Source organism: Haliotis cracherodii, unplaced genomic scaffold, assembly GCF_022045235.1.
Source record: "Haliotis cracherodii isolate W230 unplaced genomic scaffold, xgHalCrac1.p SCAF_2, whole genome shotgun sequence".
NCBI classification, from domain to species: domain Eukaryota; kingdom Metazoa; phylum Mollusca; class Gastropoda; order Lepetellida; family Haliotidae; genus Haliotis; species Haliotis cracherodii.
In genome coordinates, this window is record NW_027266275.1 from 37,911,968 (window position 1) to 37,933,703 (window position 21,736).

At 39.5% G+C, this 21,736-nt stretch overlaps 1 protein-coding gene across 1 annotated transcript in view; it reads right to left on the reverse strand.

The window, feature by feature from the left end:
• Window positions 1–12,203: 12,203 nt before the first annotated feature.
• LOC139469086 (RYamide receptor-like) overlaps window positions 12,204–21,736 on the reverse strand; it is a 37,235-nt gene continuing 27,702 nt past the window's right edge. Inside the window, exon 2 of the mRNA XM_071251211.1 lies at window positions 12,204–12,662. Within this exon, the coding sequence (XP_071107312.1) occupies window positions 12,204–12,662 (459 nt within the window). The remainder of the gene's footprint in view (window positions 12,663–21,736) is intronic.

A 21,736-nucleotide genomic window follows, 5' to 3' on the forward strand; every position in this document is an offset into this window, starting at 1 on the left:
AACCTCCATAATGATGCGGTGGCTTGTTTTAGTGAAAAACATCCTCATTGGCATGGTGCTGACAAACCAAGGATTATAATTAGGGCGAATATGGAACTCGGACTCCCGATTATCCTACCCTCGCTTGGCTAAGGGACACAGCTCTGCACAAGGTGGGTCGCTTTCGTCGATTGGGCTCTATTTGCCTGTTTGTCCTTTGTCTATTTTTTCAACCTGCTTTTAGAATTTAAATTGCAATGAAACCAAATGAGAAACACGTCTCAAAGAAAGAAATTAGTCGGGTGAATAGAAATAATCGAATATATTCTCAGTTCAACGATCTTCACTCCGCATATCCACAACACACAAATATAAACGTCAATGCCAGAGATTAACAAGTTTCGATTATTCGCCGAAAGGGATCCATTGGGCGTCCAAGTCAGAATAGCGGTGAGCATGACCTGCCCTACCGGGAGCATCTGCCACAGCTGGTGTCTTCATGGCAGATATTTTACTTTGATTTTCACCAAATATAATACCAGTTACCCAAGCGATCAAATCAGTCAAACCAACTCCATATCAGTCGGGTAAATGAAATCCTAAAAGAAAATTATGATGAAAGCACCCATTCATCGTTAACGTTTTCAAAGGACATAGAGTCTGTGTTCTCGTTGATAATTACGCGCTGTGGCTGATCACAAGGTCTGTAATCGGTCACTCAACATAACGGGATCTCAGCATGAGACGATGATAAGGACATCTTAATGAGAGGAAACACTGGAATATGACGTCGGTGTCAGGCTTGATGGAAGGTCCAAATGACCAATATAGGAATATTCATGAAGTAGTGATAGATGGTAACACGTGCACGCTTCGTTAATCGAGTCATGGTTTTTCCCGCACATCTCTTACATCCGTCAACTTCAAAAACTGCTAAGGAACTGAGGGAGTCTGTCTGAATTTTAAATACGTCATATATTTTTTTCCCTACTGGTTTCTAAATCGGTAGTAAAATTAATGTATTTCTTTCCATTTTATACTCACTTGAGAGCATGGATGATATAGGATTGTACATGAATATATGTCTGTGTTACAGAATGTCCTGTATCGTAGAAAAAATACATTAACCAAAGGTTTGTACTTATAATCACGTTCCTGGGTGTCAAAATTAATATAAGATGAATTCTCACTTTATTTCTTATTTATTTCTCATTAATTTATTATTATAACATTAAAGAAATTATTCGACACTTGTATGTCACTTGAAGTGAATTAAAAGTGAAATTAATGCGTATAAGATTCGAAAGGTGATTTGATGTATATCCGCTTACTATGCCGTATACTGCCCAGGGAGCTGAGAATGCGCTCCGAATATCACATATCCGTTCACCGTTATCGTACTATGTCTTGCACTGGAGTGGACTCGATCCCAGGGAATTCTCGGACAAGATAAGTCCCAAGTAACTCATGCTTGTGGTAAGACCTCGCTAACTATGATCGAAAGACCGGTCGGACTTTGCATGTGTGCGTACGAAAGTGCGTGCGTTCGTCCGTGCGTGTGGTTTAACGCAACATCACGCAATATTCCACCTATATGCTGTCGGCCTAAATGTATAAAAAAATTATCGAGTCTGGATCAGACAATCCACTGATTGATATTATGAGTAACGATCCACGCCGTCTGTGTACGATGGCACGCCATCAATCAATTCATCGAGGCTAACCATCCCATTCACTAAGTCGCCTCTTAGGACAGCCTTGGTTGCTGAGAACCAATTCTAACCCAGAATTCCCCCGGGGTAAGACTGTGTGTGTGTCATACTATCCCTATTGCTTATGCTTCAAAACTGGTTTGCCTGTCCCCGACACTTCTTTGTACAATGTGGGGTGAGGTGAAATGGGGTTTAACGTCGCGTTCACAATTACGTGCATGTGCGTTTCTCTGGATGTGGCTATTTGTACTAGTCCGAACTAATACCGATTTTACAGTGATATACCATGCTGCAGTTTAATATGAATACCCAACACAGTATACTGACTCTGAGCTGACCAGTCCTTGTTTTAGCCCCTAGGGTAAAAAGAAGTGCCATCTTTTAACGTCTTTCTGTATGACGCAGCAGGGGATCGATACGCCGACCTTCCGTTCTCCGGGCAGACGCGCTACCACTACTCGACGGAGGCTTTCCTTTTTACAAACCAACATGTTACGACTTAGTATTGCTGATAACAACATAAAACAACATTCACTCTGTAAAATATGCACTATAGAACGGAACAAAGAACGTAATTAAATAAAAGATTTTTTAATCGTTCTTGTAACAAATTATTCCCAATGTCTTGTTCCTAGAGGTCTCTGATTAGTATTGGTCACGCACATTAACCGACATCCTACAGGCGGGCTGATAGACTCTGCTGGGATGCGGACGTGTTGTATCATGTTATTTATAACCTTTGCTGCTATGTTCGCTATGGGAATGTCCGGATTATCTCACAACACATAGAAATCGAAACAGCATGCACAACAATCTCTGGAATGTGTTCTTGAAGTCATTTCCCGTTGTCACTTCCATACTTTCCCTATTAAAACCCCATAAAGCGGGTCCGACTGTGACTCCAACCTTACAATATGTTTGCAGAGATACGGATTGTGATTCTGATATTTCTGATAAATGGATAGTAGACGATATTTATCAATAGGTAGGGATAGATTTTATAGTATTGTCAGAGAAGCGGTTTGGCTCCACAGCGTTCGAAGAGGGTCGGTGCTCAACCGCTTGGTTAATGTCCTATATGGATCTGAACGTTGTTGTTAGAGGCCTTGTCTGTTTGTAATTGGGGTATTGATTAATTGCTAGACAGATGTTATGCATCATAAAATATAAATGATTTCAATTTAGGAAATTTATAACAAACATCCTGAAACTGCCAGTTTGTCCGAGATCAGCAACTTTTTAATAAAGGTAGCTATCGAGCACTCCAAACGCTGCTTAATGGCAAAGCGAGGCCTACATCATCATGCTGCTTTTAGCATCACTTGGATGTCATACGCAACTGTCTTCCTGGTTGTAGCTACTTTCAGTCTTTGGGTATCGTTCTATTGCTTCCTTTAGATTTAATTCTATGATGATAGCCACAATCCGACTTTCATCACATGAAATAGATGCAACCGACTCGATAAACGTTTTTGAACATCAAAGTCACCCTTTTGATGGTTATTCAATGACAACCGAAGTCATGTACATATTTAGTTGTGTAGTTGATAGTTGCATCCTTCAATAAAATAAAAAATGTTCTAGCCATATCACCAAGAATACACTTTGCTCATTGTGCTGATATCTCGGGTCTGCCAAGAGAGCGGAAGGTCAATGGTTCGATCTCCTGGGCGCGTTATACCAAAAGACGTGCAAAGATTGTACTTGTTGTTACCCTGCATAATGTTTGGCATTAAGGGCATACAACAAGGACTGTTTGTTTTTTTATTTAAACATATTTTATTCACAAGAAAGGAACAGGATTGGGGAATAAGTTCTTCCAACTTAGATTGTCCTGTCCCTGTTATTAACAAAATTACAACAAGGACTGGATGGCTCGGAGTGGACTACCACTACAAAACCGAGACAGGTTCAGACTAGTATCAGCAGCTATAAGCACGTCGCTATATAATTGAAATAATGTTGAACGCAACATTAAACCCCATTTCACCTAGCCTCATGTCTTCAGTGTCGCGAGTCAACGCTTCCACCTCTTGGCTTCACCACCACCTCTCCTTTGATAAAGTGCACATGTACAATATTAGTAACATTGCATATAGACTGCTTTAATCATTTCTATGCCATTGGGTTGATTGTCTACGAGGAAATAGAATTGCGAAAAGGATTATTATGTCTGAAGTGTGGTAAGTAGCTGCTTTGATGTCGTTATTCATAAACGTTTGTTGGTATTTTTCATGAAACTTAATAACAGAAGAAAAAGGTTTTATCAATTATCCACATTATTCCACTTTTGTATATGACGACAAATCAATAAACTAAGTAATGTATTATATACACGCTAACGGGATCGGGTGGTCAAGCTCGCTGACTTGGTTGATGTATGTCATCGATCTTAATTGCGTGGATCGATGCTCATGATGTCAATCACTGGATTTTCTGGTACAGACTCGATTATTTTACAGACTGCCGTCATATCGCTGGAATATTGCTGAGTGCGGCGTTAACCAACAAACAAACAATATACACGCAAATTGTTTGACATTGTTGTGCCTGTCTAAATTTGGAGAAAAAAAAATTATTTGCAAAATAAAAAAGACGTACCAAAAAACACATGGCTAACGACGAGAGGTAGATATTTCCAATCAGTAACACGAATGTCCTGCGAAACGTCCCATCTGAATAAGACCCCACTGTACATGCTTGTCGGAAGATAAGATGACGCCGAATCTGAGCTGAATCTGAACTCTGAACGCAACCTCAACTCAGCCTGAGCTCAATCTGAACCCACCTTCAGCGCAATCTGAAATCACTCTCATCTCAATTTGAACTCACTCTCACCACAATTTTAAATCACTCAGAACTCACCCTGAGCTCAATCTGAACTCTGAACTCTCCTATAACTCACGCTCAACTCACCCCCAATTCACTCTTAACTCACCCTCAACTTACACTGAACTCGGAACGCACGCGCTCGCTGAATTCTGAACTTACTTATGCAGTAACAACGGGTGACAAATGTCGGGAAACTCTGTTGCTTCCGCCAACATGACTACTCTAATTGTTAATGTTTGCATCCGCAAAGGGTCCATAGCCCATCAGAATATGTTATCTTTAGACTACATCATCAAGCGTTTCGCTGAATACTTGTTTTGGTGAATATGTTTGTGACCAATAATCTTAATAATTATTCCACCGTGTCAAGCGCAAAGAGATTGATCACTCCTTAGCGATGGCCTTTCATCACATGCAGAGATCTCCCAAATTAAAAACAACTGTTTTTATGAGGGTGATATGGTATCTCATCCTCTGAGAATCACGAGGAGAATACGACATGCCACAGGACACCAATGACCGCAATTTGTTACCCAGTCGCTTTGGGGCTTTGACGTGAAACCAAACACTGTTGATCCTCGCAGTGCATATCAATCGGTCATTGTCAATACCCCTGTCGAAGTCAGTAGCAGTTTAAAACATCGCCGTACGATTCACGTTAATTGGATATAGAAGATCCATCTGTGGATTATTATGGAATCCAAACCCAGTCAGTTACATTGCAATGACAGATAATTCCATATTCAAACACCTTACAGGGCACATATATTGTATAAATTGTGGACAACTTTCATATTCATCAATGTAATTATACAGTGACCCACACCAATCAAAGACGAATCGAAAGTAATTTTGGAGTGTAACCTAAGCGATGCCATATTTTAACAGTTACCAGCCTTGGCACGCTTCCTCAAAGAGGTCTCAGCGTCATAAGTCTATGTTAAAGTGTGGGAATTATGATTGCCTAAGAGGAAATATGGCTTTGTGGAACTTCGCTTTGGTTGGGACTACCTATGTAGAAATTACTTCAGTCAAAGTTTTGCCTTTAAAACTGAATTTACTTCATACTCGGTACGTGAATTAGTTGTAATATTTCAGTCATAAAGCAACTGTTATAATTCTCTAAAATTAATTTCAAAAACAAATTTAAAATCATATCGATCTCGAATATCATGAATATTTACTTAAGAATATATTCCAATTCCATATAAAACTGTGTCAAAAATAATCAAATTGCCGATAGATAAGGAAACGATCAATTTCAATTCCAATGCCACACCAGTCCATCTAGACTCACACTTATACAGTCAGCTATTACACAGTCCCCTTATCATAGAAGACAAATATAGCACTAAACATACATGTACGTCGGTGCTATAGCGCTTCGAGATTTCACAATGTGACCTAAAGTGCTGGAAGATTGTATTCTGTGTGTAGTTTCGCATACAACCCAAATATTTGGCTTCAAGTTGAGATAGTTCGTAATCGACAAGCATTTTTTGCACGACTGGCGTTTAGTTTTGGTATTGATGGAGGAATTGGATCGATAACCATGGCGCGAGTTGTTTTTCTTAGGCTTCCGAAAACCCATTACCATTTGCAAAACGAGGAATTGTGAAGAAAAATGTAGTGTCATTCACGTGGACTTTCACATATTCATTCATTGATTAACCTGAATCTTAGGACACACAATTAAATTGACTGGAAAAGTTAGAATGAATAAAAGATCAGTTTAGGCCTTCAAAGAATACACTTGTCGCAAATGCAACGTCAACGCACACGTCCATTGGAGGATTTAGCAATATCAGATTCCGTTTATATGAAAGTGGTTTGCATTAAAGTACACACGTAATCTCACTCATTCACTTACACGTTCGCTCGCTCGCACTCACTCACTCGCTCACTCACTGTAATTTCCCCATTATGTTTCTATTTTGAAAGAAATACTATATTTATTTTGGTAATTGAGTGGTATTCACATGAGTCGACACGGCTGGTTTACTAATACATAAATTATTAATTTTGATTAGAATATATGTTTATATCACATTTGACACGAACTTGATTCCAAATTCCAACAACTTCGGATTTAGACTTCCCAGACGACTCAACTGTCACAATACTTCCATTGTCTTCACAGATACCGTCCTTGTACGATTCCCCGGTGAAGTAGGTCCTTTGTTTCTACCCGTATTGATGAACACCAACTAACGATACTATTAAATACCGTAGTAAGAATCACAGATTAACAAACATAAACCTGATTCTTCTCACATATTTCACATTTTTGGCAATCACGCGATAAAGCATTCTGGGAATTTGATACATCTGGTTTATAATTGGAAACATGGAGTAAGAGTTTGCTGGGACCTGACTGAGTTCGACAAAAACGGGGTTTTGTTACGTTCGAGTTCGCCTGCATGTCGAATATTGCAGACAGCTTAAAACAACAATCAATCTTCACTTAATTAACTTTTGAAAAAGTGTAGTGTTTTCTCTGAAGTAAATACATGAAGTGCATGTAATTTTATATTAATTTACAAAGTAATACGCATACATATATGAGCTTTTCAACCACCTTCCGAAGCTACATCAAGTATTTAAGTCATAGCTGATTCAAGTGATATGGGTCCATGAAAATCCGAGGCAAAATGTTTAATCCTGAATCCTTTTTCTTGTCCACAGTTCTAAACCTTACCGTCATGCCGATGACCCGGGTTCGATTCCCGACATGGGTACAATGTGTGAAGCCCATTTCTGGTGTCCCCCGCCGTGTTATTGCTGGAATATTGCTAAAAGCGGCGTAAAACCATACTCACTCACTCCCTCCAAACCTTACAAGGACATTCATCACAACGCCGTTTACATGTTTACCTTCGCTAACACCTGGCATCATATCTATTTCATAGTGATTCATCAAGACATGCTTACGATATACTCGGAATAGTACAATGGACTCTGCTTTTAGCAGAATCTGATATTTCTTGTGATTATGGAAATTGTTTATTTACTTTGACGTTTTGAATGTACAAGAACAGATTTAGTTACTGGTAGGCATTTAGAAAAAAAACAATCATGAAGACTCGAAACTTGTACGGGATATTAACAACGTCTGTATTGTTTGTAAATAAAGCGACAGAACCCTTTCCATATCAAATAGAACTCCCTGCATAGGGGAAGCAGAGTCGATAGTACAATTCTAACTATATGATGAGCATGTGTTTATGAATCACTATCAAATAGAGACAGTTCCAGGCTACTTCTTGCCCCTTTCATCATGCTTCTTCATTCACCCGATGTAGCCCCGAAACTTCTTCACAGACAATAAAGAATCTGTTAACCATAATAGTTTCATGTCTTCAATATATAAATATATATTATCATAATATACAAGATTTCTACGCGATTAATTGCAAAGAACAACGACGCCTGAAGCGTGGTGTGTTTCACGATAAAACATTGCTCTATCATGACGTCATTTCTGGAGATTCGAACATGCGCTCGCAACTAAGTCTAGATGACGTCGTTAATTGGATGACGTTATTTTTGAGAGGGGAGAGTCTTGTGAGTTGGTCCGTATAGATGTAGCCAGCAACATAGATAATTGCAACGGCCCAACGATAGCATTCTAAAGTGGGAGAGATATGTCAATCGGTTTTGGGAAGAAAAAGTACAGATAATCGACGTGGCAATTATGAGAATATCCGGGAAATACCAAACCTAATCCCCTGTTGATAAAATAGACTTGTCGGATAGAAGTCGGATTGTATTCTGGGATTCATCATTATTCAAATACGGATAAATACTTTGTAAAAGCTTGTACATTGTATTAATATCATAACAGAGGCTGTTCAAAATGTTAATATCTGATCTTAGAAATACACGACTCGTTTACTTCTTAAATATTACCACGGAGGTGGTAGGCCAAGGGAAATGTCGTTATGTTCTTCAGCGTAATGCCTGCTCTTGTACTTCTGCCACTGCCCATCTCCCAATAAGGACCGTTATGCTATACTCTACAATTATATATACCATCGATTGGGAGGAATAACGTGGGGATCTGGCATTGGTTTTGTAGGAACAACTATTCGGAGGCTTATCGTGTGTATCTTTTCCTTGGCTGAATGCGTAAAGGCAACGTTATGCCTCAATGACTTGTTGATATATCTGTTACGAATGTGTTGTAAATTAAGATTGCAAATGTCATGTACTGATCAATGAACACATAACATATGTGATAGTAATATGTTTGTTACAATCACTCAAAATGAACATTCTTGTCCATTGCATGTCTAAACAAGAAATCAGTGTTATCAAATATATTGGTCAACAATCATGAATTTAGGTTATCTGGTGCGAGAAATGTTGAGTCCTGATAAGACTTCTTTCTGAGTTAACGTATCAGGAAATTTCAATTTAATCAAATTGATTCATGGTGCGTGTATTTACAGAAATTCTACGTCTGAAATGTAAACGTTCAGGTATGTGTGTCGATATTGCTGTCGGACTCACAACTGTACACTGTACGTCTGTACACAATAGTGCCAATAGATTTCCTTCCGGACAATGCCATTCTTATAGGTATACACACAGGCTAAAGACAAATAGATTGATAATGTGAAATAAATCGTAAACTATTGCATGAGTCTCCCTTTATGTAAGAGACCATTCCATTAATGTAAACAAAACGGTATTTAATTTCCTTCAACATCAAATATATAGAAATTTATCTAAACATCCTCAACAGATAAAGAAACAATTTCCCAGGATATTTCCAACCACCCCTTAATGAAAAAGATTTAAAATGGATAATTGTGTTCTTTCATTAATATCGTACATATTCAAAATCCTAACAAATCAAACTTTTCACGACGTAATATAAGAATTCAATATTTATTGAACATAATGAAAAAAGGATTCATTAAACATTTTACATATTTATGCATTCAATATCTTTTATTTGGTAACACAATAAAAAATATAACAGTTTTCAACAACTCACGAAGACAATTATAGCATATCGATAAAGGTAGTGCAGTGAATCGTCCATTACAAGCCCGGCTACAGTCTTCCATTTATCACTGATATATACATTTGACTCATCATTTTGAGGTTTTCAGAAGGTATTCATCTTCCTTTCTCTGTTATAAATACGAAAGCACAAACAGTCTAAATAAAGATGAGTTCATCTGTTTTCTTTTTAACGCTGCCCTCAGCAATATTCCAGCTATATGAGAGCGGCATGAAAATAACCAGACCAGACAATCACGTGATTGATATCAGCAACGATGCAAGACGCCGGGGTACGACGCAACCAACCAAGACAGTTTGCCTGACCATCCGATCCATCAGTCTCTTCTTGCGACAAGCATTGATTGCTGGGGACCTTTCAAGCCCAGAATCCACACGGGCACCTATACTCATGAATCATGGAGGTGAGTGAGTGAGTTGGGTTTAACGCCCCTTTTAACTGTATTCCAGTTATATCGCGGCGTGTCAGCTTAATGTAGTAGGAAAGCCCGAAGTGATGCAGGTCTCAGACGTTTACAACTTCGGTGAAACCCACGAGCACGGGTATGGTACTGAAAAACCTAGAAACATAATCTGGGCGAACCGGGATTCGAACCCACAATCATAGGTTTCTGGCGTTTCATTTCTACCAACAATTAAAGTGGAGAACGAATGCTCAGCAAGCAATAGAAGATAAAGCCATTAAACACAGAGGATGTTTCCAAATAAGATTGGCATGTAATACGGGGCCCTTGACAAACGATAGCCATACAGGTGATAGGTGAAATGCACCGTCAATTATTGCTTCAGACATACAAGTTATCAGTGGCAATGGTTCGTGTTTAATGATGAAGTCCCCGAGAAACGTGCCAGACATGGCACAACTTAGGTCCATCTCGATCAAAGCAAGGGCAAAATGAATTAATTATTAGGTCTCCATCCGTATCGAAAATGCCCACTTCTCTTGACGTCAATGTCGGCCTTGAATCAGGATTGAATGACTTCACAGCATAACGGTTCAGAAACCTGATTTCTAATAGCAGTATTCATCCGGTTCAGATATCGATTACAAACCCAATGGAATCACCCACAGTCATGTTTGCTCCTTAAAGGATAGGTGGACAATTCCATGATCAAGAGCAAGGATAATCTAAGATGTCATCCTTGGAAAAAGTATCTGAATGACAATGTGATTATTGTCTTATTATACACTTAACTACTTCAGAGAGTTTGGTCGCTATTGGTTGCTCTTTTTATCGAGGTTCCTTTGCTTCCTGATAAATGTGCTTAAAACGTGCCTAGACGTGATTGCGTGTGGACGGGGATAACTGGATATTCAATCAAGATTTTCTTACTTATACTTCTATAATGTGATCTTATTTGCCAGTCACTCCTTTCACCACTTCATCATTCTATCAACAAAATGGCGCATTTGTTGCAGTCCGTGGAGATTCTTGGTTAGAATTATATATCCTATGCTTGTCATACCAGAGCCTGCAATATGAATCTGGTGATCAGTCTCGGATCACGGGACACGAATCTCCGTGGTCGGCTCGAGCGGTGGCGCTCCTGTCATCGTGCCTGGAAGGCGTGGGACGGTGCTCATCAATCACTGTTTTTTCTGATCCAGACTCTATTATGGCCGAGCTGCCGTCATATACCTGGAATATTTCTGAGTGCGTTAAGCAACAAGCAAACAAAACAATACAGTCTGGTGTTCAGTTAAAACGCTTGTCACAACGTCATGCAAAACCGTTTGCTCTTACAGTTATTTCTCATCAATGTGTTAGAGGTATAATGGATTCGTGATATATTTCATGTGCTCAATCGGACTATCTGATTTTCTTTTGTTTCAACATGTGAGTCAAAATTGTTCACACATTCTCAGATAGAGGTACATCTCAACGAAGCGGTATTTGTCAGAACCAAAGCGTGTTACGTCATTAGTTTAAGGCGTACCTCTTCACATTAGGCGGCTCTTGTGGGTCTCGCTAACTGGTATCATTATGAGACGTATTGGCATTTTTACAACCCCAAACTTTTTGCTTTATATGTTTGGGATGCACATCCTTAAATGAGCGGTACTGTCTGACAGCAATCATATACGCCATCATTTTGTGACGTACCACTGTGATAGAGCACTGTGGCCCAGCAAATGTTTGACGTCCATGTTTACAAGGATCGGGACGTCGATCATATACGTCATCAGAGTTTGATTGACACTGTACACTGAGCAACTTAACGTCATCACTTTACACTGAAAAGCAATTACTAGTATATCAAGCCGAAAACGTCATATGTGGGACAGAGCTCTACGCATTGAGCGTCACTTTGTAACACCAACCAATATACGTCATCCGTTTATGATGTAGCGGCACTTTGTAAGACAAACCCTTATACGTTATCACTTCGTGACGTACCTCTACACACTGAGCGGTACTTTGTAAGACTAGCCAATACACGCCATCGGTTTGTGACGTACATCTACACAACAAGCGGCACTTTGTAAGACCAATCCATATTCGTTAGTAGTTTGTGACGTAGTTCTACACACTGAGCGGTACCATGTAAGACTAGCCAATATACGTCATCACTTTCTGACGTACCTCTACACACTCAGTGGCACTTTGTAAGGCCAATCTATAAACGTCATCATTCTGTGACGCAGCTCTACACATTCAGCGGCACTTTATCAGGTTCAAGGTCGAGATTAGGATCCACAATTTGCGAATGTTTGTGCTCCTCGAATTCCGTGTGCGAATTGACATCTCGCCTCCGTCCAATATCCCGCATTCCGATATCTCCGTTCTGCTTGCCCCGGTAGTCATCAGTGCTGGAGTAGCCTCTTGTCCTGTTGATGTAGAAGGTCCTATCCCTTCCTGACAGACAGGCCCTGAAGGATCTCAAGATGTTCACATAACCCTCCCTGAACTTTGAGTTCATCCACCAGTAGATGAAGGGGTTATATGCACAGCTGCTCATGGCCAGCCAGTGAGCGCCAATCCAGATGGTTCTCATGTAGCTGTAGTCGTAGATGGTAGGGTTGACGTCGCCAACGATAGTGATGACGTGCAGAGGCAGCCAGCAGATGCCGTAGATGCCCACGACAGTAATCATCATCAAGATTGCCTGCGATAGAGAGAGGCGTGTTAGCAAATACACACTGGACAACGTGTTAATAAATATCATTAATTTATCTATAAAGCACTGCCAATCAATCTGTTCACGGAACGGGGCAGATTACGCCACTCAACTAGCGATAGATTACAAATCTATATTTTCAAGGCAGGGGAGAAACCAATTCCTGAAGCTTGTGTGAACAGCAGTGGTTCTATACACTGGGTAAGCACGAAATAACCTTACACATGAATGTCGGATTCCGATCGGCTGAGATCTATTCTGTTATTTTCAATATACCCAGCTAACATGTAAGGTTCATTTGCTATAATCCCCGCTCGAATTGCCAAAGGTTACATTTGCATCATACTAACCGCAATTTTTATCTCTTAATAATGATGTAACGCTATTCTCCGGATATTAACGATATTTTCCGAACGAAACAGAACTAAGTGGACACATGTCTGACTGTGGTATTCTTGCCGATTCAGATCAAATCATACATGTTTAAGACATAACTGCAACATAAGCTGTGTGGTAAAATAAATTACCTGTCCCTGGGGTGACATGGATTGATGTTGAAAAGCTATTTAAGTTTATCTTCCCTCGCCCTTCTGACTCGTGGAAATACTAACAAAGAGGGTACAACAAACCAATGTGACCACATGTGAAGATCCGGGGTAGAATGGGTCTTCAGCAATCCATGCTTGCTATGAAAGGCGGCTATGCTTGACATAAGAGGCGACTAACGGGATCGGGTGGTCAGGTTCGCTGATTTGGTTGATGCATGTCATCAATCGCAATTGCGTGGATCGATGCTCATGATATTAATCACTGGATTGTCATGTCCAGACTCGATTATTACCAGACCGCCGTCATATAGCTGGAATATTGCTGAGTGCGGCGTTAAACAACAAACAAACAAACAAACAAAATGTATCAACAGTGAATGTCAGTACTGTCAGTGCGTTCTGGACCGACCATGTGATTCTTTACGAAAACAATAGTCCGGCCCATAAACATTTGAAAACAACCAATTTTTGGAAGTAATTACACATTGTCAGATGTCAGCGTGGACCTGTGGTTTATGTTTCAAGTTAAAATCATAAAGACCGTATATGTTGAAAATTGGGCAGCGTGAAAGATGAAAATAATTTGTTTAATAATTTTATTCGAACAACAAGAATGGAGTGAGTGAGTATGGTTTTACGCTGCCCTTAGCAATATTCCAGCAATGTCACGGCGGGGGACACCAGAAATACGCGTTACACATTGTACCCATGTCGGGAACCGAACCCGGGTCTTCGGCGCGGCGAGCGAACGCTTTAACCACGAGGCTACCCGACCGTCCCTCGAGCAACAATTTGTTCCACTTCAACAGCACCGAGTAGCAAAGGAGCAGCATGCTAGTAGGGATCTGATTATTTTAAATGAGCATTAATGGAATCTTCTATGCATCAAGAGCTTGAGATAACTTTTAATACAAGGAAAACGATAGCTTGCGTTGGAGAGGTGAGTTGAGGTGAAATTGGGAAAAACGTTGCGCCGAAGAATATTGCGACGCGTGTGTGTGTGTGGCTGCTTGTACTAGTCCGGACTGATGCCGATTTATAGTCCCAGCTCACTGAGATACCATGCCGCAGTTTAACACGAATAGCCCACTAAGACACAGTATACTGAGTCCGAGCCGACCAGTCCTTGTTTTAGCCCCTTAATGCCGAGAGCCAGACAAAGTAACAACAAGTACCATCTTTTAACGTCTTTTGGTATGACGCTCTGACGCGGCCGGGGATCGAACCCCGGACCTTCCGCTCCCCGGGCGGACGCTCTCCTACTAGACCACGGAGGCGGTCGCTTGCGTTGTGAAGGAATGACATGTTATTGTTTTTACAGCACAACTGCACTAAGTTTCAAGATTAAGTGAAAGAAAATTACGAAAATATGAATTACTTCTATCAAAGCATTGGGCAATGAATAATCTTCATGTGCTCAACAATCTAACAATTTCGTTTCAGTAAGACCTCAAGACGACATATTTCCTTGCATTTCGACTTAATTGGACATATACACAAAATATATTGTTGAGCACATAAACTATATACATTGGACAATCCTTGGATATATTTTATCCAAACTGTCATTTTTATTGTAACCTAATCTTTGAACAGTATGAAGAAAATTACGACCACTTCCGTCAGTTTTGTTTTGACGTGAAAAACACTGACAATGTGATCGATATGTTATTGGTCAATTAAACTTAGGATCAATTCTCGATGACCTATACTTTGACATAAATGTCATATGTTTATTATCGTTATGATATGTACTTCCCTGTGAGAAGAAGTATTGGGCATCCAGATTTCAAACAAATATAGAATACCAGCACTTTCACCTTTGACGAGACAGTGCATATACCATTTAGACCTAATGAATTTAGACACCGTTGGAAAGATAATTAACTCCATTTCGTTACACTTGTGAATAAATAAATACGTTGTAACACTTGTACAACGTCCACGATTTTGAAACCGTTAAGTCTTCAAAGTGCAGCACTGAGCGTTGTACAAGACGGTTGACGGCCAGGCACCACGAAAGTTAAAGGATAAACTATGTTTATATCTCTGAAGAATAGTTTCTTTTGTATCAGTGTGCCAAACTAATCAGTGGGTAAGTGTTATTGGCGCTAAGATGTGGCAAGTATAACGTGTTGAGAAGCCGAACCAGGTGGCACTAGTCCGTCTGTGACACGCGCCCACAACAAAGCTGCTGCAGTTGATATCGACCATAAAGTAACGCTATCTGGCTAGTTTTCGAAAGCACGGAGATGTATTTATGTTTAAGTTATAGTGTGATGATCGTAAATGCTTCTAACGTACATGTAGTCGCCCGTTATGAGAACGTAACTGTCGTAGTGTATTTATTCATAATGTGTCATATTTTTTACAGGTTGTTATGTAATGCCATTAAAGTTTTGTATATTTTGTATTAACCCTTTTGATTAATATAGCTTCGTTTTCACATGTCGTCTAATACTTAGCTACCTTTCTGATATACAGGTTTCCAAATATAGTCGACGTAAATAAATTACATTGGGATCGACTGAATTAAAGATGGAAACGCGCATGCCCTATCGACATAGTTGACCTCATTCGTCACCACTCGCCCCTTTCCGTAACCTGCAAGAAGACTCGTCCCCCTATCGATGAATGTTATGTGCGAAAATACGACAAACCAATCAGAATTCGCGTATGATTTCAAGTTCTTTGTCAAAGAATCCCTCAGAAATAATATTTGATTTAACATGTGTCTTGCATCTACAAATATGCCCAAGACACAGTTAAATGTGTTCAAACATACTGTATAAGTCCGCATGTCCAGATCTGCTTTAAATTGTATCTAAAATATATATAATATATGTGGAAATATGTGTGAACCATGACACAAGGAGTTGACAATTGTTTTAGGTATCCCCTTTTGCGCAAAGACGGAACCCAGTTGCAAAAATGGCCACGAGAGGGGGCACGAGTCGCTATTCGGCTTGTCCCAGAATAACACGAGGTGGTCACGAATGAGTTGACCTCCGAATGTATCTCATAAACGAATGTAGAAAAGTTCCCAAGGCGAGAGACAGGAATGCTCTTTGCACGGATAGTGTTCAGCCCTGGAAGACAAAAGTACACGTCTATTAATATATGGATAGTGGACAGGCTGGGAGAACAAATGTAGCGATAGTGCACGGAAAGTGGTCACCTTATGGCTATTATTGTAGCGTTAGTCCATGGATAGTGGTCAACTTGTGGCTATTATTGTAGTGATAGTGCACGGATAGTGGTCAACGTATGGCTATTATTGTAGCGTTAGTCCAAGGATAGTGGTCAACTTATGGCTATTATTGTAGCGTTAGTGCACGGATAGTGGTCAACTTATGGCTATTATTATAGCGATAGTACACGGATAGTGGTCAACTTATGGCTATTATTGTAGCGATAGTACACGGATAGTGGTCAACTTATGGCTATTATTGTAGCGATAGTGCACGGATAGTGGTCAACTTATGGCTATTATTGTAGCGTTAGTGCACGGATAGCGGTCAACCTAGGTGGGGATTTTGAAGCAATAGTTTTCGAGTAGCGCTCAGTGCGAAAGGACTATCCTTCAAATGTTCATTGCTTCAATGTAACGGACAGTTGTCAACCAAGAGGAGTAATGTAGCAATAGTTCACGGTAGTGGTAGTTTTGAAAAGCGACGTACAGTCAGTCCATAAAGCCCCAGACCCTTGAGAATTTCATTGAACAAAATGAATACAGCTCAAGTCTTGAGTCTGAGTCTAGACTGCCTTAGCTTTAAATTAAGCGATTGGGTTTGATTTATCTTATTTTGTAGATATATTTTTTTTAATTAGATAACTTTATTTCTGGGATTAAATGTTAGTCTAATTGCATCCAAGTTGGGAATCGAACCAGAGCTGTCAGCGTGACAAGCAAACGCTTTAACCACACGGCTACCACACCGCTCTATAAGGAAATGTGGAATTATGTTTCAAGTGCTTATAGATATTCATTCCATCGATCATTCTCACGTTCATATAACATTTTAAGGGAATTACCTTTCGGAAAATCAAAACCAATTTAATCGCCATGTGTCAGAAAAGTGTAGTATTGCCTATTTGTTATGCCGATATCTATGGTGCGTTCCTATTATTCCACAATACACTCGACTGCCATCTCTGGCATTGACTGGATTACGGATAGGAAAGATTAATGAGATTGATGTATAGATTTCCATCACGAAAGGCTTATCGGCTGAAATCCTGACATTAATAATACATCTCCTCGCTCGTTCAGTGGCACTGCACAAAATGAACATTTCTGATTCGAAAGCTCGACATAGATTACCGCAGTAGATTTCATTCTCTCACAATAACAAATGTCCGTCTCTTTGAAAATTGCGTAAAAACTAGCTGGTTGTGCGTTTGACTGGAATCGATACGACGGTGCTGTAATGTTTTAGTTTGTCCAGTGATGAGACTCCAAATTAAGGTTCACTCTACATACAAATAAGTGTAGTCATAACATTCAAACGCGTTACAGTGCCGTATGTATGAACATCCTAATGAAACTTAATCTCGGAGTTGAAAATGACACCGGCGAATACACGCGAGTGAGTGAATTTTGAAGAAGTATTCCAGCAATGATACGAAAAAATAAAACTGAGCTTCACACATTGTTTCGTGTTGACCTTTGGCGTGACGAACGCATGGCTACCCAACGACCAGAGCAACAACCTTAGCAATCGACATTTCATTTCGCCCTGCTGTAGTGAGTTAGTTCGGTTTAACGCCCCTCTGAACAATTTCAATTACATGACGTGATGTCAGTGTGATGATGGAGGAAAGCCCGAAGTATTGCTGGTCTTAGACGTTTACTACTTCAGTAAAATCAGTAAACGCCTAAGATCGACCCGTGAAGATTCGGTGTAGAATAGGTCTTCAGCAACCCATTCTTGCCGTAAACGGTGACTTTGTTTGTCGTAAGAGGCGATTAACGGGATCGGTTGGTCAGGCTGTCTTGGTTGATTATTTACAGACCGCCGTCAACTTCAGTATATCAACAAGCACGGTCCTGACAAACCGAGAAATATTACCAGGCCGAGATTCGGATCCGTGATCAGAAGTTTTTGGTTACCCCTAAGGAACGCAACGAATTGCCTCTTGCCCGAGCCTCTTCGGCCAAATGAAACAACTTAGTCTTAATATAATGCATTAAAAGAGTTTGTTGATGAACCTTCACACTGGTATTTGTCTCTCGTGGGGATTCAGGGACAGAATAGGTAACGCTTCTCGTAGGAGCTGACTGAACTGGAGATTCGATGATCAGGCTCTGTGATATGGCTGATCGTGTGCGTGTTATCGTAACGTGGCCCATGCTTTTGTGGTGGTACGTGGTCCTGTGTACAAGGCACAAGGCACAAATTAATTGTGTTAAGGAACGTCGGTGGCGGAGTTGGATAGGTGACTGTGTTCGGCAGCTTGACTCCGGTAGCAGGAGATGGTAATGTGACTGTTAACCTTCTAGCGCCTCGCCAGCTGCTTGGGGTGTATACTGCGCAGGCAGCTGAGAACGAAGGGAGGTCCGGTAGTGCAAAGAGGTTTGGAAGCTTGCTAAATTACATCCAGATCACTTTGGTGACAACGCTAGGCTTGCACCATAGGATCATCACCGATACCGTGTAAAGAATATCAGAGTGGCACATTTGCCAGTGACATTGTTACACATGTTTTTATGTCATGTCAAATCAACCCCCAACCTGTTTAAATAACTTCATAAAAACACTAATGGTATTGCAGTCGTATACCATACCGTAATCATTATGAAGAACGAGCGTTGGTTCATACACCATTATATAATTAATCAATAAATGGGTTATGCGTTAAAATATCAAAAAGAAATAGTTGTAATAAACACGAACATTGTTCATTAATCACTTTCCCAAAGATTGTTCTCCAAGAGGTTTCAAATCTAGTAATTCTCCAGACTAATTTAACTATTTGTAGAAATGACGTGTCATTATTCTCAAAATGGTTTTCACTGTCAGTGGAATTCAAGGAAAGTTTAATATTTAATACTCAACCATAGACACTTAACGCCTGTGAGGATCTATCACATCAAAACGTCAATAATCACTCAACGCTGCTCCCATCACATTCAACCTCATTTAACAAACACAAATGTTATTTTACATCGCTTTCATTAAGACAGCTAAATATGAAATATTTGAAAATGGAGAATCACTGTAACTAATGTTAATCAATATAAACGGGTTTCGGAGACTAAAGAGGGGATTCTGTTACATCCAGGGAAGACACATTAATAAAACTGTGACTTTGAAGATAAATTGGAAATCATTACATTGTTCTGCACAGGGTATAACTGACATGGTTTATTTATCTGTAACAGAGACAATCAACAATAACTGCCAGTCGGGCACCGTTAAAAATATCGCATAAATCTCGAATTTAAACCCATAACATAACATTCATACACTCCCTCAGTTCACTCAAGGAACATTTCAACCAAACAGGTTTTATCGTTTCCCTTTCTTCTGAAAACAATTGACTGTCAGTAACCTGACAATGATGCCAACTGGCTGAGTGCAGGAATGTCCAGGAACATTTGGTACATAACATTGTGTTGAACATTGCGTATGTCGTTCTTTTCCTTATTCATTAAATCTATGATTACTCAAGATGAGACAGACCTAAAGGCACAATATACAGACAAAACCATCATCACGCATGTGCATTTTATATTGTCAGACTTACAACTTGATATTTCTCTGTATATATATAGAAATAGACGGACAGTTCTGATTATATCAGTGCTTTTACTCTGCGTGATGGAAATACATTACATTTACCAACATATCTTACGATGTGCTTGTTTCTTAATTTAGAGTAGTAGGAGCCACATACATAGAAGATTCGTCAACAGCAAAAAAGCCTTTAAGCTTGTATGACATGCAATTCGTTATAAATTGTGTTTTCATATCTGTCTCAACAGCAAGCTTCAAAATTCCAGCATCTTAATCTAGAATAGGATGTTACTCAATATTAGAGAGACGTGGATAAACTGTATAAGGCAATTGTTTATTTCAATGAAACATCTCCCTGTCCAGCATTACCATTATTGTCTGAGAAGAATGAATACATGAAACACTGAATGGCGCCAGAGTTGACCACAATGTGTTTTCTGCCACTGCAGAACTACAGAACATGCATGTACATATTCAGTAACAGCATGACAAACAACATTGCTTTCTATGAAACTCATCAATACAAAGTTAACCGAAATTGATTTTGTAAAATGAATAGGCATGTGCGCTTCAATCTTATAGATTGAATAAAGATGTTATTGGGATGAAAACCCGGAAATCTGAGTGTGAATATATTTTCTTATAGGCTTTCTTTCAATGAACCCCATATTTTAGAAAAAGCGTGGCAAAATGGACACCGCATTACGAATATCTTACATTTCATCAATACGCATCAGGACAACTCGCGAACGAAGGGGAGAAATCACTGATAACTTTTGATAACCTGAAATTCTATCATTAGAAACCTCAGATTACACTCGCGAAATTGAAAACTCATAAAGTCGGTTTCATTTTCCAAACAAAAATACCCTCTTTCAATGTTATGTTATATTATATATCACTTGTAAGGAAAAAAAATACTCTCTGTCGCCCACATAACAACACAGCAATAGAAAATGCCCAATGCAATCAAGCTTAATCCAATTTCAAGATATAAAAGGATTATGAAGAATGGGTTTTGATAAGAATTCTTTCCCTCAAACCCATATTATGAAAAGCGTGGCATTCGCCTTTGCAAGATGGATAGAGCATTAAGAATATATGACGTTTGATCAGAACACCTTTGATTTGTTTGTTTTTGCCACTTTCTGCTTACCGCGTGGGCTCAGTTGTTACACAGCATATGGCGTCATAGTATTTCAGAGTCACAACTGTGAGAATTCTCGTAGAAAGAGAGTGCAACAGAACTGAAAGGCCCGAGTATTTCTCCCATGGGAGAAAAATATTAGCCTAGCCCATGCTCACCAAGCAGAGGGGTGACTGAAATATGAGCTTGATAGAGATCTCTGCTTTGGCCATGGGGCTGTGTAGGCGTGTGCCGTATGTCACCGCATTGCACCTCTTATGTAAATTTAGTTGAGAAAAGAATGATAAAAAATTTACAGAAAATGTTCCTTAAATTTGTTGAAAACACATTTTAAGTAATTGTTTCTTGTCAATGAATACAAAATATCTTTGTGTATGTTGTTTTTATGACAATAGGAAATCAGCATAAGGATTCCATTATTTGAATGTTGAATCTATTCAACTTCTGTTACATTCTTTCCTTCTTTTCATTGATAGTATTTGTATTGTATGTATACTGAATATTAATGAGGAACAAGATTACAGTATCAAAATAATCATACCTTTTTATAGAAATGAACAAAATAGAACAAATTCTGCACCAGTTATCAATCATTCCAAAGAATAATGTTCTACACATTCTCCCACT